The following is a 19,667-nucleotide window of genomic DNA, read 5'->3' on the forward strand; positions in this document are numbered from 1 at the left end:
TAAAATAAAATTTCCTCTGTCATTACTTAATTACACTGCTTTCAATACTACTAGTGCTCTATTTTGTTTGTCCACATAAGACTGACTAGTTTTTGTAGGTATGTGGCTGATCTTGTAGTATACCTGTTCTTGGCCATGCTCACCATATTTTCATTGAATATTTCATTGAACAGATAATAGAACAAGACTGCAGTTAAAACATGGATTCAACTAATTCATTTATGCATGTTCTGGCCCACAGATATATTTAATATTTCAGTGCATCACTACAATGTATTCCAGCAGTCAAATCCAATCTCAAATTAAATCTCAAGCAGGAACAGCTGTTGTGAATACAGTTAACAGCATAAACAAATTTAAATCATTAAGAAAACCTTTGCTTATTCATGCAATAGCACCTTGTGTTTGTAACATGATTGTTTTCTTGTATGATAATATGATTGTGAATTCATTTTTCTCATTCTCAGGGGCTTCCTGGACCTCCTGGTGAGAAAGGAGAGAACGGTGATGTCGGCCCCATGGTAAGAGATACATCTGCTTCTTGTAAGTTGTCTTACAATTGTTAAATAGACTTAAACAACACTGTATCTCTTTTCTGCAGGGCCCTCCTGGTCCCCCTGGTCCCAGAGGTCCTCAAGGTCCTAGTGGAGCTGATGTATGTATGGCTAATTGATGACAATGTATTTATATAAAAAAACCATATCACCTGTATAGATTAAAAAGGATCTGTTCCATGTAAGACTGTGACATAATGCAAATAACTACATCCTAAGTGGTTTTACTTTACCTACTGTATCTTACACTGCAAAGCCTCAATATCATCAAGTGTCCTCTTCCAAGGTGATGGATGATGACTCATCTTTTTCTTTATTTCCTGCTGCAGGGTCCACAAGGTCCTCCAGGCGGAGTGGGCCCCGTGGGATCTGTGGGAGAGAAGGTAAGCGTCAGAACATGGCACCCAAGGGTGTTCTGCCTGCCTAGCATGGTGGGCACTGAGACTGTGAAATATTGCTGGCCCACCCCTTCCAGCCCACTCTAGACCACCCAGCTGCCTCTCTTTGTTACCACCTGCAGTCTGTTCATTTCATATGCCCAGTCTCTTTTTTTCTGAATTAGTGCTTTGACACTATTAATGTCTATTTTACAACGCTTCCAACAAGATTCGTCCATTTTACTGCCATTTGGCAGACGGCTGAACTATAAATACTTAATGCTGTACCACGGCTGTTAAAATGACTCTGGAATATGAAACATGAGGGGCCACCAACACTTTAGGAGGGCACTTGGAGTACAGTAACTTTTAACACCTTTGATAATCAACTACAATTATGGACTATAATGTTCCTACAATGCAGAGAAGTTAAAAGGCTTGCTTTTGTTGACATTAAGTTGACACATTAGCCATCCTCTATATTTTCTTTAACCTCTTAAACTCCACAAAGATGACAGCATCCTCGGCCGACATTATTGTCTTTCAGAGACTTTAGCGGGCTCAGTTTTAAAGATTTAGAGTGAAAATACTGGTATCACATGAAACTAGATGACCTTAGGTGTCCACTGGCACCAACCATGTCATGCTAGCTTGTCAGGAAGGGGGCTAAATAACACTCCAAAGTTAGGCTAAATTTTGGTGAGGGAAAAACTGGCATGGCCATTTTCAAAAGGATGCCTTGACCTCTCACCTCAAGATATCTGAATGAAAATGGCTTCTATGGGGACCCATGAGTCTCCTCATTACAGACATGCCCACTTTATGCTAATCCCACGCAGTATTGTGCAAAATCCATGCAGTTTTTTGCATGCAGTATACATATGTTATTTTCACCTATTCTAAAAATGATGTATTTGAATATTTCTGCATACTGGGGTCTCTAAACGGTCTTGGAATTGCATGAATTGGGTATTACTAGAAAGCTGAGACTCTTGTGGATTCAATGAATCCAATTGTATTCATGTGTGATGATGTTAATCCCCACAGTAACCATTTCATTGTAGTGAGACCATTTTTTGAAACTTGACCTCACTGTATGAAATGACCTATTGTGGCCTCTAGGATAATCACAGTCTCATGAAAGTTTACATCTACAAACTAGAGATCTAGGGCATTCAGAGGATGTATGGCTTTCCTAGGTATATGGACAATAAGGAGGTTTCTGAGCAATTTCCAGAACAGAAGTGCTCACCATCCAATCGCCAATACAATTCTTACCGAAATCTCCAAATGTCAAAAGTTTTTGATATCAAATGATAGCATGGATTTTTCTATGGTGTTCCTCAATGTCTTAATGTGATATTTTGGAGAGATTTTTGACCATTTTTATCAATTCTCAAGTGATCAAAAATGGTTCAATTTTGTACCAAATCTGTGATTGGGGGGAGTGGAAGATGTTAAGCAGTTAGGGTATTCTTTAAATAATTCAAGAAATGTTTTATTTTTATAATATTTTATTTTTTGTATCCATTGCAGAAATAAATAAATAAAAAAAAGTTCCATTCGTCATTCTGACAGACATGTATTCAAGTTTGCTGCTGTCATTAAGAGTTAGTATGCAGGAGGTGTTTTGTTAAAGTAGGTGTGACTTTTTTCAAATGCTGTGTCTCAATTTGGACTCCATGTATGAGGGAGAATGTTTATCTGTCCGGACACTGACATTTGTCTAACCACAGGGTGAACAAGGTGAAGCTGGAAACCCAGGACCACCTGGAGAGCCTGGAACTGGGGTAAGTAAGTCTGTCAAGCTAAATATATGTTGCAGTCATGTTTTGTGTTTGTATGTCTTTATGTACTGTATGTATGTGTGTGCATGCCTATGTATGTTTGGACATACAGCACATCTTGCAGATAAACATGCATTTCATGTGTTACATTTTCAGTCTTTAACATCACACCCAGCCTTAGTATGAATATTTGTATGGCTTTACTTTTACAATGTAACTTAGCTGTACTTAATTTACTTTAATATACACACCACTAAGGTTGGTAGAATTTATTTTTGCTGCAGCATGGTAGGTAACAGTGTCAGCAGCATCAGCAACACATATTTGTAAGTTATCCACAGTAAAACAGTTGCTTTAATAGATACAAAATCCAAACTAATGGGAACAGTTTTTCCTACAGTGTGACACTGTGTATTCATTGCAGTGAAAATAATTGCTCCTCACATTGAGGCTGGTAGTTCATCTCAGCATGGTTCTTCTGCTTTGCACCACATGTCCACATGGCCTGCCAAATTGAGTCTCTTCCCTGACTCTTAAGACATAATTACCAGGAGGATATGCCTGCTGTTTCTGTTCTAAAGAACAATGATTGCAGCCACTATGAAGCAAGTTGGCTTCAAAACAACAGTAACACACTTTGATGAGTGCAGCTTTTAACTGTGATTTGTCCTGTTTCAGTAGCTACGGTGGGGCAGTAGTGAGGGACTTTTTGTAGATGCTCTCCAATACCATTTATTTAGGTTTTCATAGAATTAGTGTTTGTTGTATTGAATGTCATTTTAAAAGATTTTTGAAAGATTGTATGTTAACTTACTATAACCATATGCTTGCCTGTGTTATTGCCAAACAGAGATTTATGACGATTTATTTAGCTTTTTTTTTACTTTTACCAAACACCCATCATTGATGGCTCTATTAGCTCTAGAGCATCATTTATCATTATTAAGGTACAGCAGCAGATTGAAAAGATGGCCTGTCTCCAGTGGGAGTGGCAGAGGAGTGTGATTACAAGCATTCATAATGTCTCCTGCTAGTTCCCCATCAACTGCTGGTATCATTGACATTTCCAAAGTCAGTGTGCTGCTTAAGGCCCCATCATAAGCACAGTTCAAGCCAATGCCTTTCAGCTGTCTTTTAAATAGAAGTGTTACATTTAGTATCAATGACAATGTGAGAATAATAACTTAAAATTACTACAATATAACATCATTATACAATAGTTTCTACAACAAAAAGAAATGGCATTGAGAAAAATTGAATTGAATAGAATTTAGTCACTACAACGTTCTTGCACTGCTGAAGCAAGGTGGCTCTGATCATAAACCCTGACTGTGAAAAAAACAAAAATTTTGAACAATGTTGATTACTTGTACTCACTTTATTAACATTTCTGTCCTGAGACCTTCATCATGTGAAACTCATACAGACAAACAGTTTATAGATAAACAGCACCATATACTCTATATGTATATTTATCTCAGAAAAAAACACCAATCAAGTTTAATTTAACGTAAATTTTATTTAACTGCATTTGTTAAGGGACCATTTACAATTTCAACACAACTGTTACAACTTGTATTATATTAGAGTCTTCTAAAAGCTCATTTGTATCTTCAGTCCCTTGACAGGCCATTTGAAAACAGGCACTGACACTGTACATTAAACAAACAGACAAACATACAAAGCATTACACTACACGATTAATATATAATGTATTATAAAAACACTATCAAGATGTGGATGTTAACACATTTTAAAAAGAGCTTTGGTGTGTTGTACAAACATGAAGTAAAATGCAGAAACAATAATAACAATGTTGCATTTAGCCAAATGTGGAAATTTAGAGCTATAGTTGAAACTTCAGCTCTCTTATGTCATCTGGTGAAGAGTTGCACTGAACAATGGCATCAACAGAAGAAGCTGACTGCCTAAATGTGGTGCAGCAAAAGGGGACGTACAGTATAATTTCTCATTCAAATCATAATCAGATTTCCCTTGAAATCATATTTTGGCGAATATGCTGGATTCTTTCACGGCACAAAGGAAAAGTGCTTTGTCATATAAAATAGGAAGAGTGCACCATTATATCAGCACAAATGCAATGAAGCGGGGGGTTTCAAAGTTCCTGGCAATGACAGATGGTGAAGAGGAATAAAGGCAGATATGAAAACCATGTTCAACATATTTATTCTCATTAGGGAGCATAGTGTTTCTTAAAAACATTTTAATTTTAAATTAGTGTGACACTGGTGAGGCCAAGATTACCAACCATCTCCCCATGGTCTTAAGTGTAATTCTTCAGAAATAGTGCAGTGATGTACTGTATGTACATTGATGTTTAAGATGCTACACATTGAACATTTTAGATCGAGTTGTCCCTTTGTATCAGGACTGTAGAGGCACAGGAGCTCAGAGAGCTGAAAAACACATGTAGGCATTTCAGTATCATTTCACATCAGCAGTGTTGACCACTCAGAGTTGTTGTCCTCTGTTACGCACACTGAGATTAGCTTTGGATTCAATTTCTCTCAGTGGACTCTGACTGCACGTCAGTTTTTATCCCCTGTTCAGTTCAGTACAGACTCTTAAAAAAAAAGCTGCCACCTGTGGTTCTGATGTAATGAATGCCCTCCACCACCCCTTCCACTATAGGGACCTAAAGGCGAGAGAGGAGAAAAAGGAGAGGCTGGCCCCCCTGGTGCTGCTGGACCTGCTGGTGCCAAAGGACCCCCCGGAGATGATGGTCCAAAGGGCAACCCTGTAAGTCCGCCAAATGCTCTCAAAATCTGTAAAGAGTGTTTTCCGGCACTCAGTCGCACAGGCTCAAATGTACTGCTTTAAAGGAAATATCTCCTACCAGCCTTGAGGCAGGCAATTGCATCCTAGAACATATTCAAGAGCTAAAAAGCCTTTTTATTGAGGGAGATTATATATTTTATGTCCGCATGGTAATGGAATGCAGTGAGGCCTTTTCTCATGGATTTGCAAAATCATCATCATTAAGTCCATCAAATTGCCTTCAATGGCCATAACCAGATACACCAGGACTAAATCACTGTCTAAATTACTTACCATGTCCTTAATACCTGTATCCAGGGAAATCGTGTCTCAGCAGCAACGCCTCGGGTTCTTTTGCTGCACTGATGCATCTTATTTGTCTCTCTTAAAGGGTCCCGTCGGTTTTCCTGGAGACCCTGGTCCACCTGGAGAGCCAGGTGTTGCTGTAAGTATGAAATCTAAAGCAATATTAACCTTTTATAGGCCCATATAGACCATATACTGTAGGTTTTAGTATTGTGAATCATAATGTAAACAGTGTGATAGTTATAATATATGATAGATTTAGAAGATATAGTCTAACCTGCACATCTTTCTTGTACAGGGCACGGATGGAGAAGCAGGAGAGAAGGGAGAGGATGGTGAGGCTGGTCAACCGGTAAGTTGTTGTCATTTCACAGTATACAGAGCAAACACATGTCTGCATAAGCATATACTTTATCATATTGTGTATATGGTAGGGGCTCTTTGCAAGCACATAATATAATCTCATTATTTTGACAATCAGCTACATTGTCACTGCGCATGAATGAGTATGAATATCGCTTGTTTATGTCATTATGTTGTTACATTATAGTAGTCCACCACAAGTTTGCCTGCAGTGAAAGTTGTAATTATATCTAGTGAGTAAATAATTTACACTGCAGCATTTTAATTCATGATATTTACTTCATACTCTTGGGTGTAGGGTAAATGGACTTATCTGCTTTGCACATTCTGTAGATTCATTAAGTATGATTAGAAATAAAAGCCAAACAGTAATGTGCTGGCCCTGTGTAAAGCGCAACAAATCACAGCTCTTATTAACATTTATGAATGCAAATAAGCCTTTATCATTGCCAAAGAAAAACAAAGAAAATCTGATATTTATGCTTTGTAAAGTAATATATTTGAGTTTTTGATTATGAATACTGATTGTGTGCTTCAATGCTACAGTGAAAAATAGTGTTTAGTGTGTGGAGAGAGAATAGTGTATACAGTATAATTGTTCAGTGTTAGAGAGAGTCAGTGACTTAGAGAGGAAAATATATGTCTCCCTCTGTTATTCATATTTATACATAACTGTGTACACCTATAAAACAGCTGAACAACTCTGCTTTCACTTCTCAGTACTGTGAAATACTATTTACCAGTGCAAATGATAAAAATTGGTCTGATAGCTTGCAATTAACTCAGAGATAATTGGATGAAAGTGTCTCAGGGAGCAGAGTATCATTTCAGTCAGTGCAGAGCCTCATCCAACTTTAGGTTTTGGCTCAACTCTTCTGGACTATCCTGGGGTTGAATATTCCCTAAATGTCAATATGCTCTCTGTGTTATTGTCCTTTTGGCAGACATAACGAGAGATTTAGTGAAGCATGCTGTGCTCTCATCAAAATTCATATTTTATTATATCTATTAAATTTTTTTTTTGTCTTTGTCTTTTAATAGCATCTTGCATTTCTGTTTTCCTGCTTGTTTTCAGGGACCACCAGGTCCATCAGGAGAAGCTGGTCCACCTGGCCCACCTGGCAAGAGGGTGAGTTCAAGGCTATTAAGACTAATTTTATTCCATTTTTATTTGTGTGTATGCATCATTGATGTGCTTTGGGTACTAATCCAAGATAGACCAGATTGATGATCCCGATTAGCGGCATTTCATTATTACAAGAGTGAGTTGTTTTGATATGAAATCTCTTACTGACCAAAGATTTTGTTAGTGTTAAATTTATGACTCAACAAGCCCATGTCAAATTTCTTAGCCATGTTTTAAAATGGATGAAGGGAGTGTATATCTGTTGGCATTGTACACTAGCTCCTTAGCCAACCGGTATCCCTCCTCGCTGCAATAATTCCTCCTCAACAACTCAATCTCGACAGTAAAGCAGGAGAGATTCATTTTCATTAAAAGTAGAGTGGGGGAAACAAAGTGGGAGATTTAAGGGGTCAAAGCGTTGCGCTGTCTGCGAAGAAAAGCCGCCTCAAAGCCTGTTGAGAAATGAACGTCAGGATGTGAAAATCATGAATCAATTCTTTTTTTTCCTAGCAAGAAATTGAAAAGGCTTACCAAAAAATAGCTTGAAAAAGGAGCCCTGGGTTCTAAACTCCTTGTGGCAGTGGGAAGAAAGTGAGAGAGATATAGCAAGTCTGACACATTATTGATCCATGGCTGCCTGACTGACAGCTGGAGCAAAACAAAGGCATAACACGGACATGGTAAAGTCGTTAAGAGGTTATGAGAGGAGAGGGGTGGGATGTAGGAGTGCCCACCTCCAAACCCTCCCCTCAAAAAGCAATAACTTTAATTTAATTGGTGTTTATGGTATTTTTGGGGCATTATCATTGAAGGGGATTTTGGTCAGGCATTACAAGAGGAACTAGGTCTTTACTATACTACTGAACACTTCTCAAAGTCTGAGTTACGATAGAATACAAAGATTTTACCACATTAAAAGTTAATATTCCCATGATGTTCATTCTCACTCCATCCAGTTAGTGGATCCCCTTCATGAACTCCACAGTAGGAAGCTGAGATATCTGAGTGAAATATCAGAGCCAGTAAGCTTCTTTTTGAATGCACACAACCAAGATGGAACATTAACATATTTCCAATATGACATGAAGCTTTAAGTCCACATGAAAATCAGCAGCTATTCTCCTGAATTTTGAAAGAAAAGTCACAATTTCAAGTGACTGACTGCATTTCAAAGAAAGACTCTGTGACTCAGTCCAATGGGGACAAAAACATGTCATGCATTTTTAAACCAGGGTTGATTGCTTTTCTAATATGCCCAATGAAATTTACATTCTGAGTATTTAGCATGGTATCAGCATATGCTGCACCTAAATGGCCTAGGGATTATGGTAAGGAAAAGGGCTATTTTATCACACACGGGTCTTTAATCGCTTGGGAGGGGAAAAAAGGACCTAAAATGATCCCTGCTACTTCCGAACAGGTTGCTCCTTTGAATACATAATTTCACAGCTAGAGTTGTTTAGGATCTGCTGGCCCTTGTTGTGTCCTCTCAGCATTTTGCATGTAGAAATGTGCAATAATCCTTAAAGCTCTCTCCAGCTCAGCCTCTGATTCTGAATAAGTCAATTTAGCATTGCACCAAATTTAATATAATTGGATTTACTATTGTCTTGATACTGAAAATTAATTCAGCTTTGCTTCTTGATAAAAGTAATGTGGAATTGCTCATTAACCTCATCTGGTTTTAATTCTTTTTATCTGGGTTCAGGTCACTCCTTAATTTTTTTATCCTTTTATCCATTCTCAGTGATGGTTAGCAATTTTGTGCGATTAAGAAGAGTAATAAACTGTGTCTCATACACCTGATGCTGCAGAGCCAACAAAAAGATTTTCTGGCAACCTTGAAAAAGAGAACACACCTACACATTGACTCTGGTCACTGTATATCGTGCTACAATCGCAATGGCTCTTTGTGCTGATCAAGAGCCTGCCTCTTCACCACCAGTGAGAGGTACACATCAGGAGAAGATGAAAGCTCCAAGACAGGAGGCGAGCTCACATTATAGGCTCTCAGTCAATAGCACTCAGGCTGCAGTCGGCCAGATCAGAGTGAAATTTGGATGGAGAGCGGTTTTGAAGAGGGACGACTGGAGGTGGAGTTGAAAGAAATTATTGTGGGGCTGAGAGATCCTGACCAGAAAGAAAAGATGACCTGCCAATCCCTGGCATGACTGAAGTAGGATGTGTGTGTTCTCTCTCTGTACACTCTGCATGATCGTATATCTTTGTGGCCAAACAAAGGCATGTCCAAGTCACTCAAATAGATCCTGACACAACTGAAGTAGTGCACATTCAAGGGCATTTTATTATCACTCTTGTTCAAAGACAGCACCCACCAAGTATTTATCAGGCAAGACAATTGTTCAATATGAAATCTAATAGAAGTAAACTGAAATGCCAAGAGGCTGGAGAGACAACCAGACAAGATCTACGGTGATGACTATCATTCATTGCTTAAGACCAAAGCATTTATACAGCAAACATTGTGAATTGTACATCATTTTCATAGAAGTAAATCAAAAATACAAACAAAGAAAAAACTGTTATTTTTGCTTAATTATGTCTCTGAAACGGTCAATGGTGATCAGTCACTTGTCTGTACAGTCTGGATGTACAGTTTGAGTGTGTGTTGATGTTGTGTTGAAATGCTAAAGCACTGTCCTGTCATCCTCCTCAGGGACCTCCGGGGGCCGCTGGTGCAGAGGGCAGGCAAGGAGAGAAAGGCGCCAAGGTAACAAAATCAATGCACCCTTTGCACAGTAGAGCCATCTCAGCAAGTCCCTTGGCTGTCCTCCCCCCCTCACCGTGCCCACATTGTTCCCCGTCTTGAATTAAAAGCACAGAAAAGCAGATGTAATTTAATTTCCACTGTAGATTAGATGGAAATTTATGGACGCAGTCTATTTGAGTAAAACTAAGTTTCACTTGTTTCTTGCATTGTTCTGTGGCTTAATTTCAAGACCGACAAAAGGAGTCAACGCTTTTTATGTCTAGCCCTCAGGTATTCAGAGTTATCATGCTTTTCTTTTTAGTGTGAATCAGAGCTCACTGAAATTGCTCTGAGTCTGCATTTTTACATCAATCTCCAGGTTTCATCAGTGTGTATCTATACATATTGCATACTGTATATCAACCAGATTGACTACAAAAAGATACCTCACTTCTCATTTATTCCAATGGCTACATAGGTATGGATGTAAAACTGAATTTTCCGGTATGCTTTTGCAATGTCATATGTTAATAGCATTATGAACTCTTTATATAATAAAGCATTTTTTTCTATATTCCACAGTTAATGAAACACGTTACATGCTCTATCATTGTTTTTAAAATGAAACATCTGCCTTGAATTTGTGCTTTCTTGAAAGAAAGAAAGAAAGAATTACAGCTGTCTCTTACATACCTCCCCACATTTGAGGATCCCAATAATACACAGTGGTTGTATTAAATTCAGTAAAGTAGCTCTGGCTGCTTTGCAGTAAGTCCCTCCTCTATAAATAGCTTGCAGCCCAAACTTGATATCTTATTTTCATGTACTCTGTCTAGTCACTGTGCATGTTGATGTATTTTAGATAACAGTTGGTCAGTATTCTGCTGTGGCACTCTCTGATCTTTGGGCTATACTAGTTTTCACATGGACTTCAAATGAAAACAGCAGGATGCAGCAACATCCATTGTTGTGCCTGTTCTGACCCTTGAGGAACAGAAGCACTTTGGCTCATTTGTTAACTTAGACTCATGTTTACGTGTCCCCATTTGCCCAATCTACACCCTGCATACTGTTTCAGCATAATTTAAAGCTAAAAGCAGCCCACACCTGAATTCTGATTTAAAAAATACTCTGAGATGCCAAGAGGCTCTCATAGAAAACCTGACAACCCGATATCAAGTGTTATTTATGTGCTGCAGTCGTTTTGCATGCTGTTATAATTTGCAGTGTTATATATATTATATGAAATACCGATTCAGTTTAAGTTGATTTTGTTAATTTTGTTTATTCAACTGTTTGATGTTTTGATCAAAGACATTCTGAATTTCAAGGTAGTAACATCTCACACATGTTCCCCAATCGCTATATCTTTTCCTGCCATCATGGGAGGAAAACACAATACTTCTTTGACAGTCATTTGATTCCCCTCAAAATATAATTGAAATATCAGCAGCTTTGATCAAAAAATGTTAGTTTTATACATCAGGTGAACCCTATGTTTAGTTAAATCATCTTATTATCATTATTACAATAACTTTGAATACCTGGATATTGTTATACTGTTCAGCCTGAGTCACAACTCCTGTTTATCCTCTAGGGTGAGGCCGGTGCTGAGGGTCCAGCAGGTAAAACAGGACCAGTTGGGCCCCAGGGACCTTCAGGAAAGCCTGGTCCAGAGGGTCTACGTGGAATCCCCGGCCCTGTCGTAAGTCTGAGTTACAACAATGATCTTTCCTGCTTATACTGTATATACAGTAAATTCAGCTCCACTCTCAAGAAGACAGACATACACCCAGCGTGTACACATAAAAAAGTACTGCTAAGGCATGATGATAGACTTCATGGAATAATCAATACTCCCATTTGGCTTATACTTTAGTTTCGCTTGTTTATTCCAACACACTTTTTTTCCCTGTTTGGGCTATTAATCATCGTGCTGAGCACAGAAAATCAATGGCAGGCTGGAGAAAATACAGCATGCTATAATGCTCACTACAATTGAACGGCTTTTCACAGGGTGAACAAGGACTGCCCGGCTCCCCAGGACAAGATGGTCCACCTGGTCCCATGGTTAGTATGCTTAATATCCCCCTCTCTCTCACTCAGTGTTTATCTATCTAGCAAGAGTTTGATTTGTTTGGAAGGTAGAGTTTGACAGGAAGCTTCCCCTTGCTTCCAGTCTAAATAGGCTAAACTTGACATACAGAGGTGAATATGCTATTAAACGTCTTATCTGTCTCCGGATTTGTGAATTTCCCAAAAAGCTACACTGCCCCCATAAGTAGTAATTGTAATACCTTGACGGTTTTCATCTGTTCTGCACTCTTTTCTCTGCTTTTCTCTCGATAATTGATGTTTTTTTCCTGCCTCTTCTTTTGTTCCCTCTCATCTTGACACAGTCCCTTTTATGTGGCTTTGTACTTATTGCCTCATTCTCTAGTTCAAGTTTTTGGTCTTGCTAGTCTCATACTGTCCTGTCTCTGTTTTTTTCTTTTCTCTGTGAAATTGATTTTTAACTTTTGTTCTTGTTATTTAGGGCCCTCCTGGTCTTCCTGGTCTGAAAGGTGACCCTGGGTCTAAGGGTGAAAAGGTGAGTGTTGCCCTTTTTCCTGTGTCTGACTGCACGCTGGTTTCATTTCCCAGGTCCCAAACAGGCTGGAAGATTAAGCTCAAAACAGTGAAAGGAACCTAAGGACAGTGATCTTGGTTCAGAGTTCGACGCTACCCACACCTTGCACACAGCTTTCAAGACTTTGAAACTGTTTAAAAGAAACACATTTTTCAGAATTAGAAAAGCTGCATTAATACCAATGTAGGCCTGTGTTAACATTTTGGAAACAAATTAGTTTTTGCCTTCGTCACTGTAAGAGAAAAACTCTTAACAGGATTGAATATGCAGCTGAATGTGATGTATCACTCTAATCTGCCTAATCTCGCTCTTTTCTTCTCTGCCACCGTCAAATTTGCTGGTGAAATATAACTGCAAAGGATATTCAGACAGCACACATTACTCTATCTAAATTGCCTCCCACACACTGACATGATGGTTTGAGAGAGAGCAGTTTAAAAGCACACAATAGAGGCACTGTGTTTTTGTACGTTGTCAAATCACTGGGCCTGGTTAAAGCTCACCTATTTCAAAGTCATCATCCATGTGTTGTGAATTGGTTTTGGTCACGTTCGCATTTACAGAAAAGTTTTTTGTGTCTGTTGCAGGAGAGACATTTCAATTACAATGCCTGAAGATTTGTATTGTAATGAAACTTCACCCATCACAGCCTCCCATGTGCTTTTCATTTTGTTGAAATAAACAGTCATAGTCATAACAGTAGTTTTAAAGCTTGAGTGTCTGAATTGCTCTAATATTTTAATGTGCTTTGTGTGTGTGTGTGTGTGTGTGTGTGTGCATTTGTTTTCATCCTTCAGGGTCACCCAGGTTTGATTGGTCTGATTGGACCCCCTGGAGAACAAGGAGAGAAGGGAGACCGAGGTTTGCCCGGGCCCCAAGGTTCTCCTGGTAGCAAGGGCGATGGTGTAAGTGATTGATGACTCCATTCCCATGCTGGTCCTCTGGTCATTGGCCCTCCACCTCTTGCCATTTTTTAGCCCATTTGCCCTTCCACACTTACTGCAGTCACTTGCTTGCCGAGTCCTGCAATGCAATTCACATCTCCTCACTCACCATAGTGAGCAAACATTCTGTTGGTTCTGTCTTTTAACAGATAGGATCACTCTTTCAATTTAGTCAAAAGATGTAAAAACCTTAGTAAGTAAACATCTTTATTAACATGACTATGAGGCATTGTGTTTAAACTTTTAAGTTATTTTTTCTCCCTTCACTGTTTTTTGGAGTACCTTGGTCTGAATATATACAACTTCATTTTTTCAGCTATGTTAGCAGGTAACCATTTCTCTTCAGTTTCTCTTTGTTCTCTAATAAGCATCCTGAACACTGTGAACTTAACTTCTGCAGATTTTCTTTTTACCATAAAACCTCCTAGTGTCATTTTGGTCTGTGCATCTGATTCCTATTGTGATAATATAAAATCCTGCATTGTGGAAAACACGATGATAATAAGACTTTTTTTTTTCTCAACCACTGAGCCCTCCATGTATAGTTAGAAACAGACAGCACTGAAAAGAGGTTGAAACTCAGTCTCGAGAAAGGACTGATGGCACCCTTCATCCATTTTTAAATAAACATTGCAGAATGACTGAATATGCTATTCTGTCCTGCTGTGGCCTTCAGCCTGCCCTGGCTGAGTGATTTAAGTTGATGGGTTGGATTAAGTATCTGGAGATTAACCCTAATGAAATCATAATGTCCACTTTTGTCAGAGCACAAGGGCTTCAAAAAAGTTTTCTCTCAGTTTACCATTTCTATTTCAGGGCCTGAAAATAGGCCCCATATTGTTTGGCTTCATTTCCTGCCAAAATTGAGCTGTAAGATTGTGAATGACTGTGTTAAAGAAACGTCACCCCTCAAGTGCAGTATTTGGCCTTCTCTTCATAGCTAAAGTAGAGTCTTCGTCTCTATCTCGGTTAATAAAAAAAAAAAATCCATAATTCCATGTGAAAGGCGACTACCATTATGCATCTGTTGAGCTCGTCTTGCGTCATCACATTCTGGCTTTTTCTGCACATCGATTCTCTCATTATACAAGTCTCACAATGATACTTTCATCTCCAATGTTTCTTTAATATATGGCTGACTCCTGCTTTCATCTCATCTTATCACAGGGTATCAATGGAGCTTCTGGTCCTCTCGGTCCCCCAGGTCCCCCTGGTCTGCCTGTAAGGCTTTTTACTGATTCAATCATTCATTTAGATTCTACACTGCAGGTAGAATGACTTTGCTAAATTGCTGTGCTTATGTCTTGTCTCATCCAGGGTCCTCAAGGTCCCAAGGGTTCCAAGGGTTCATCTGTGAGTACATCCATGTTTTAAGGGCATATTGTCACTGTGATAATAATTTCTGCAAAGTGTGTATGTTAGATGCAGTTTGGATAGCATGTTTCTATTCATGCTTCTCCCAGGGTCCCGCTGGTCCAAAAGGAGACACTGGTGCAGTTGGTCCTCCTGGTCCTCCTGTGAGTATTTAAGACCACTACTTTTGTCTGTTTTTAAACTAAGACCAAGTTAAAATTGTCAAAGTATCACTGTATATGTTGTGTAGCATCTCTAAGGGCAGTCTTCTAGTGTGAAATCTAAAACATTGCTTCCCACTATAGGGCTCACCAGGTGAGGTTATCCAGCCTCTTCCCATCCGGTCACCCAAGAAGACCAAGCGCTCCAGTGACATGCAGTCAGACGCAGCTGGTATCATGGACTACGGCGAGGGTATGGAGGACATCTTCGGCTCACTCAACAACCTCAAACAGGACATTGAACGTATGAAATACCCCATGGGCACACAAAACAACCCTGCCAGAACATGCAAAGATCTGCAGCTCTGCCACCCAGAGTTCCCTGATGGTAAGTTAAAAGTGAAGAGATTTTTGTTTAAAAACACTTCCCTCTTATCAGTGTAAATCACAGGTTTCAGGCTCCATAACACTGTGTAATTGAGACACCAGAATTGCTCCCTATTTTCTCAAATCTTGTTATTAGTTCTGGACACCATTTCTCTGGACAAACTGAAACTCAAGTGAAAAAAACAAACTTTCTTGGACTTGTCAGTGTTAAAGCTGGGGTGTGGGACTTTTGTCTCCCCCTTCTGGAAGTGAGAGTAATTACAAAAACACTGTTGACACAGGCTGACGTCATAAGCTCCACCGTAGCCTACTCCATCACTACTGTTGCTGCTGTATAACGGTTGATAAATTGTCACACAACAGCTGTGAAATCAGGAATTGATCCATTCAGTCCGATAACATTTGAAAAGTCAAGAGACCTACACACAATTAGATTATTTTTATCCCCATTCAAGTTAGCAGAGAGCTAACTGGAGGCTAACCGCTCAGCCAGCGGAAGTCTCTCATGCACATGCTCTGTGCAGTGTGTCCAGCCGGCACGGGAAAGTCACCACTGACACCAGATTAAAAACTCAAGTATACTGTGAAATACAGAGAGATTTAACTGGCGGTGATAGGATTAATCAGCATTGTGTGAACTTGTTTGGCAAGGGCTTGAATGTTACAGACATTCATTTCTATGTAAAAGTTCTGCATTGCAGGTTTAAAGCTTTTGCTTTTCTTGTTCCTTTAGTGTCCTTTAGTCTGGCCATTTAGGTAAATATGTGCCTTCTGTTTAATTGAATAATTTTACATGACTTCTGGGCCCTCAGTCCCCTCAGTACCATTAAGGGTCATCAACATGCCAAGTGAGCGGTAAGGCTGGTAAAAACAAAGTTATCATAGACAGCAGTGTGGACTGGTTTAGGTTTATTGTTTTATTTCTGTTGAGGAAAACATTTCAACTGAATTGTTACACATGAATTATACTTTGCTTCAGGCATAGTAATAAAATTTCATCCAGCAGTGTATAAGCCATGAAAATGAGCACTAAGTTACCTTTAAGCACAACTTCATATAGGATCAAGGAATTCAGCACACTTAATTTTGAAATGGAGCTTTAAGCCATTTTCTGTGGACATCAGTAGAACAGGATGTTTGAGTGTGCTTGGTTCTCCTCAGGCGAATACTGGATTGATCCAAACCAAGGCTGCTCGGGGGATTCCTTCAAAGTCTACTGTAACTTCACCGCCGGGGGCGAAACCTGCATCTACCCAGATAAGAAGTCCAACGGAGTAAGTGACTTTGGAATTTTACCCACGAGATTCCTAACCGCCTGTTTCTAATCATCGTTTCTCCTTGAATATTAAGTCATCATGTTAAACTGACACATCAGCAGACAGCACAGCACTTGGCGGATGTTGTCAGAAGAAGTTGTTTGATTTGCTTCAGGGCTAAGCTGGTACAGATTTGATATTCACTTTTCTGCAAACAACACAAACACCTCCAAAAGGCAAATACTATAGAATGATCTGACTCTATGAAGTTTGTGAAAACAATATTTCAAAGATATTAAAATAACAAACAGGGTTATCTTATGCTCCTAGAAGATAAATGATGCTACCCATGAGGCTGTGCTTTATACAACAGTTTTGTTTTTTTCCATGTTTACTGATTCATAACCAAAAATAAAGCCCATGATAATGTCTACAATAATATGCTCTATCTGGTTTGGTTTTCTACAGGTAAGAATATCTTCATGGCCCAAAGAAGTCCCTGGGTCATGGTTCAGTGAATTTAAGCGTGGTAAAATAGTAAGTCTTCTCTCTTCTTCTTTCATCCACCTTCTCTAACTCACTGCACAAACCAGAAACTCCTTCACTCCGTGCTGTACTAAAAGGATTGCTTCATCTCTCCTATTTTTCCTGCATTCTTTCCTGCAATCTACGTGCAGTGACTCTGCAAAACGGCAAGCTGCTGCTAATAGACTCAAATAGCAGCACCACCCATGAAATTGTGAGGCAGTGACCCAAAGTTGCTTCCCATAAAGAAATCCCAAACTACCTAATGGTTTGAGTGTGTTCATATTTTAGGCAAAGTCAGAACAGAGACTATTTCAAAGAGCAAGAGATTTTTTTATCATGAACAAGATTGACTTTTAGTTAAAATAATCTATGTCCTTTTGAACTAGAAGCTCATTTTTCTTAATGGTGGTAACATTACAATTCTTACACAGTTCCTTATAAAAAACAGTGCATCAATAAAACATTACAGAGGATTCAAAGAGAATACCTCAGTGTTCCAGTAGTCCTCACTCTGCCCTTGAACAGTTAAAAATCTCTCAGTAAACATCAGCTACTATTTCTTGTAGTCAAATGAAAGAAACAAGTTTGTCCTGCTCCATCAAACTGGTGTCATGCTGATATATTTCCACAGAGACTAGACTTTAAAAGACTGAGTGTGACAGAGCGCTGTACGGCTTTGTAGTATCAAAAGTACATTACATTTCCTGTCACTGAACTGAGAGCTCTTTAATACACATGTTCAGACAAGGTTCACACAGAGTTAATGTCCCAGTCAGGGTCTCGTGTGTTCTGTAGCTGGGCTGCAGCTGACAATTACTTTCACTATCAGTTAATCTGCCAATTATTCCCTTGATTAATAGATTAATTGTTTGTCTAATAATGTTAGAAAATAGTTTTTTAAAAAAGCAAATTATAATTTCCCAGAGTCCAAGGTGACATATTCAAAGCTCTTGTTTTGTCTGACAAACAGTCCAGAACCCAAAGATATTCAGTTTACTGTTAAGCATGACAGAGGAAGCTAATAACAGAGAATTTGGGGCACTTTTTTAAATGACTGAAATAAATATTGATTATCAAATTTAAATTATTTATTTATTATCAAATTAAGTCTGCTAGCGGCCATATTTCAACTTCTCAGCAGTTCATTTGGATGGAAGTACTGCGGATCCTTCAGTAATGTTATAAGTAGTAGAGACAAAGTGTTGATGTGCAACTACACACTATCTTTGTAAAAGCTGTTGTCTGAATCAGTACACAGCGATTGCTACGCTCAGTTGGAAACGCTCTCTCCAATTTTTGCTGGTATTTTTACATCAGCCAGGGGAAACACAGTCCTTCAACCATTTTTTATAGTTAGATCGATCCTTACCTAACCTACATCAGTGTTTTATGGGCCAGTAATACTCTTCATATCTTAGAGAATTTTACATAACACAAAAGGAATTTGTTAGATTAGTTGCCTCTTCTCATAGAAATAAACTATCAGCACCTTTTTTTTTAACATTTTAACAGCATTCAGAATTAATAAACTACAGACTTCATCTTTTTTTAATTCTAGTTCAATTCTCTCTGCTGGCACTCAAGAGTTTTTAGAATTTCTTTCAAACTAATTGAGTTATTGACCTATACATTTACCAGTATCTTTATCTTGTATTAGGTTCTAGTAATGCAGCTGAGATACAGAGAAGCTGGCTAAACGATTGTACAAGTACTTATGAAGCCCAACATTTATCATCTTTGTCTATTTATAAAAACATGTTGAACAAGTTCTGGTTATTTCCCAGTGTTGGCTATTTAATTTTCTTGTATTTCTATGTTTATGTTTTATAACCAAATAACTGAATCCAACTGTTAAGTGAAAATACATATTTATATTCTTACATGTTGACTTCCCCCCCCCACAGCTTTCCTATGTTGATGCAGAAGGAAACTCAATAAACATGGTACAGATGACCTTCCTCAGACTACTGACAGCCTCAGCCAGGCAAAACTTCACCTACAGCTGCCACCAGTCCGTGGCATGGCATGACGCCACCAGCGACAGCTACGACAAGGCGCTGCGCTTCCTGGGTGCCAACGATGAGGAGATGTCCTATGACAATAACCCCTACATCAAGGCCCTCTCAGACGGATGCGCGGTAAGCCCCGTCCATAGATACCGTGTGTCCGAGTGAGCAGCAGCAAGTGTCCAGACTGACTGTTTGTTAATACAAGTAATGAGAGAGATTCAAAAGACAAATTGTAATATGCGCGATCTGCTCTTTTGCCTGTCATGTTTCATTTTTTGGATGAGTTGGCCTAGCTAGCTGGTGCTTGAGAAAAAAACTAATTAAGAGGTTATTATTCAACAAAAATCAAGCATGATTTTTGACACATTTACTCCTGGTGGTCTTTGAAATAAAAGTTGA

At 38.9% G+C, this 19,667-nt stretch overlaps 1 protein-coding gene across 12 annotated transcripts in view; it reads left to right on the forward strand.

Annotated features, from left to right (window-relative positions):
• col11a1a (collagen, type XI, alpha 1a) overlaps positions 1-19,667 on the forward strand; it is a 119,822-nt gene that overhangs the window by 98,465 nt on the left and 1,690 nt on the right. For all 12 annotated transcript variants that reach the window (XM_042398817.1, XM_042398816.1, XM_042398819.1 and 9 more), the window contains 20 exons: positions 468-521; positions 602-655; positions 884-937; positions 2,668-2,721; positions 5,371-5,478; positions 5,888-5,941; positions 6,101-6,154; positions 7,241-7,294; positions 9,969-10,022; positions 11,599-11,706; positions 12,018-12,071; positions 12,538-12,591; positions 13,428-13,535; positions 14,742-14,795; positions 14,892-14,927; positions 15,038-15,091; positions 15,233-15,476; positions 16,637-16,749; positions 17,200-17,268; positions 19,164-19,397. In XM_042398817.1, coding sequence (XP_042254751.1) covers positions 468-521; positions 602-655; positions 884-937; positions 2,668-2,721; positions 5,371-5,478; positions 5,888-5,941; positions 6,101-6,154; positions 7,241-7,294; positions 9,969-10,022; positions 11,599-11,706; positions 12,018-12,071; positions 12,538-12,591; positions 13,428-13,535; positions 14,742-14,795; positions 14,892-14,927; positions 15,038-15,091; positions 15,233-15,476; positions 16,637-16,749; positions 17,200-17,268; positions 19,164-19,397 — 1,668 coding nt within the window. The remainder of the gene's footprint in view (positions 1-467; positions 522-601; positions 656-883; positions 938-2,667; positions 2,722-5,370; positions 5,479-5,887; positions 5,942-6,100; positions 6,155-7,240; positions 7,295-9,968; positions 10,023-11,598; positions 11,707-12,017; positions 12,072-12,537; positions 12,592-13,427; positions 13,536-14,741; positions 14,796-14,891; positions 14,928-15,037; positions 15,092-15,232; positions 15,477-16,636; positions 16,750-17,199; positions 17,269-19,163; positions 19,398-19,667) is intronic.

Source organism: Thunnus maccoyii, chromosome 21 (assembly GCF_910596095.1).
Source record: "Thunnus maccoyii chromosome 21, fThuMac1.1, whole genome shotgun sequence".
Taxonomy (NCBI): Eukaryota; Metazoa; Chordata; class Actinopteri; order Scombriformes; family Scombridae; genus Thunnus; species Thunnus maccoyii.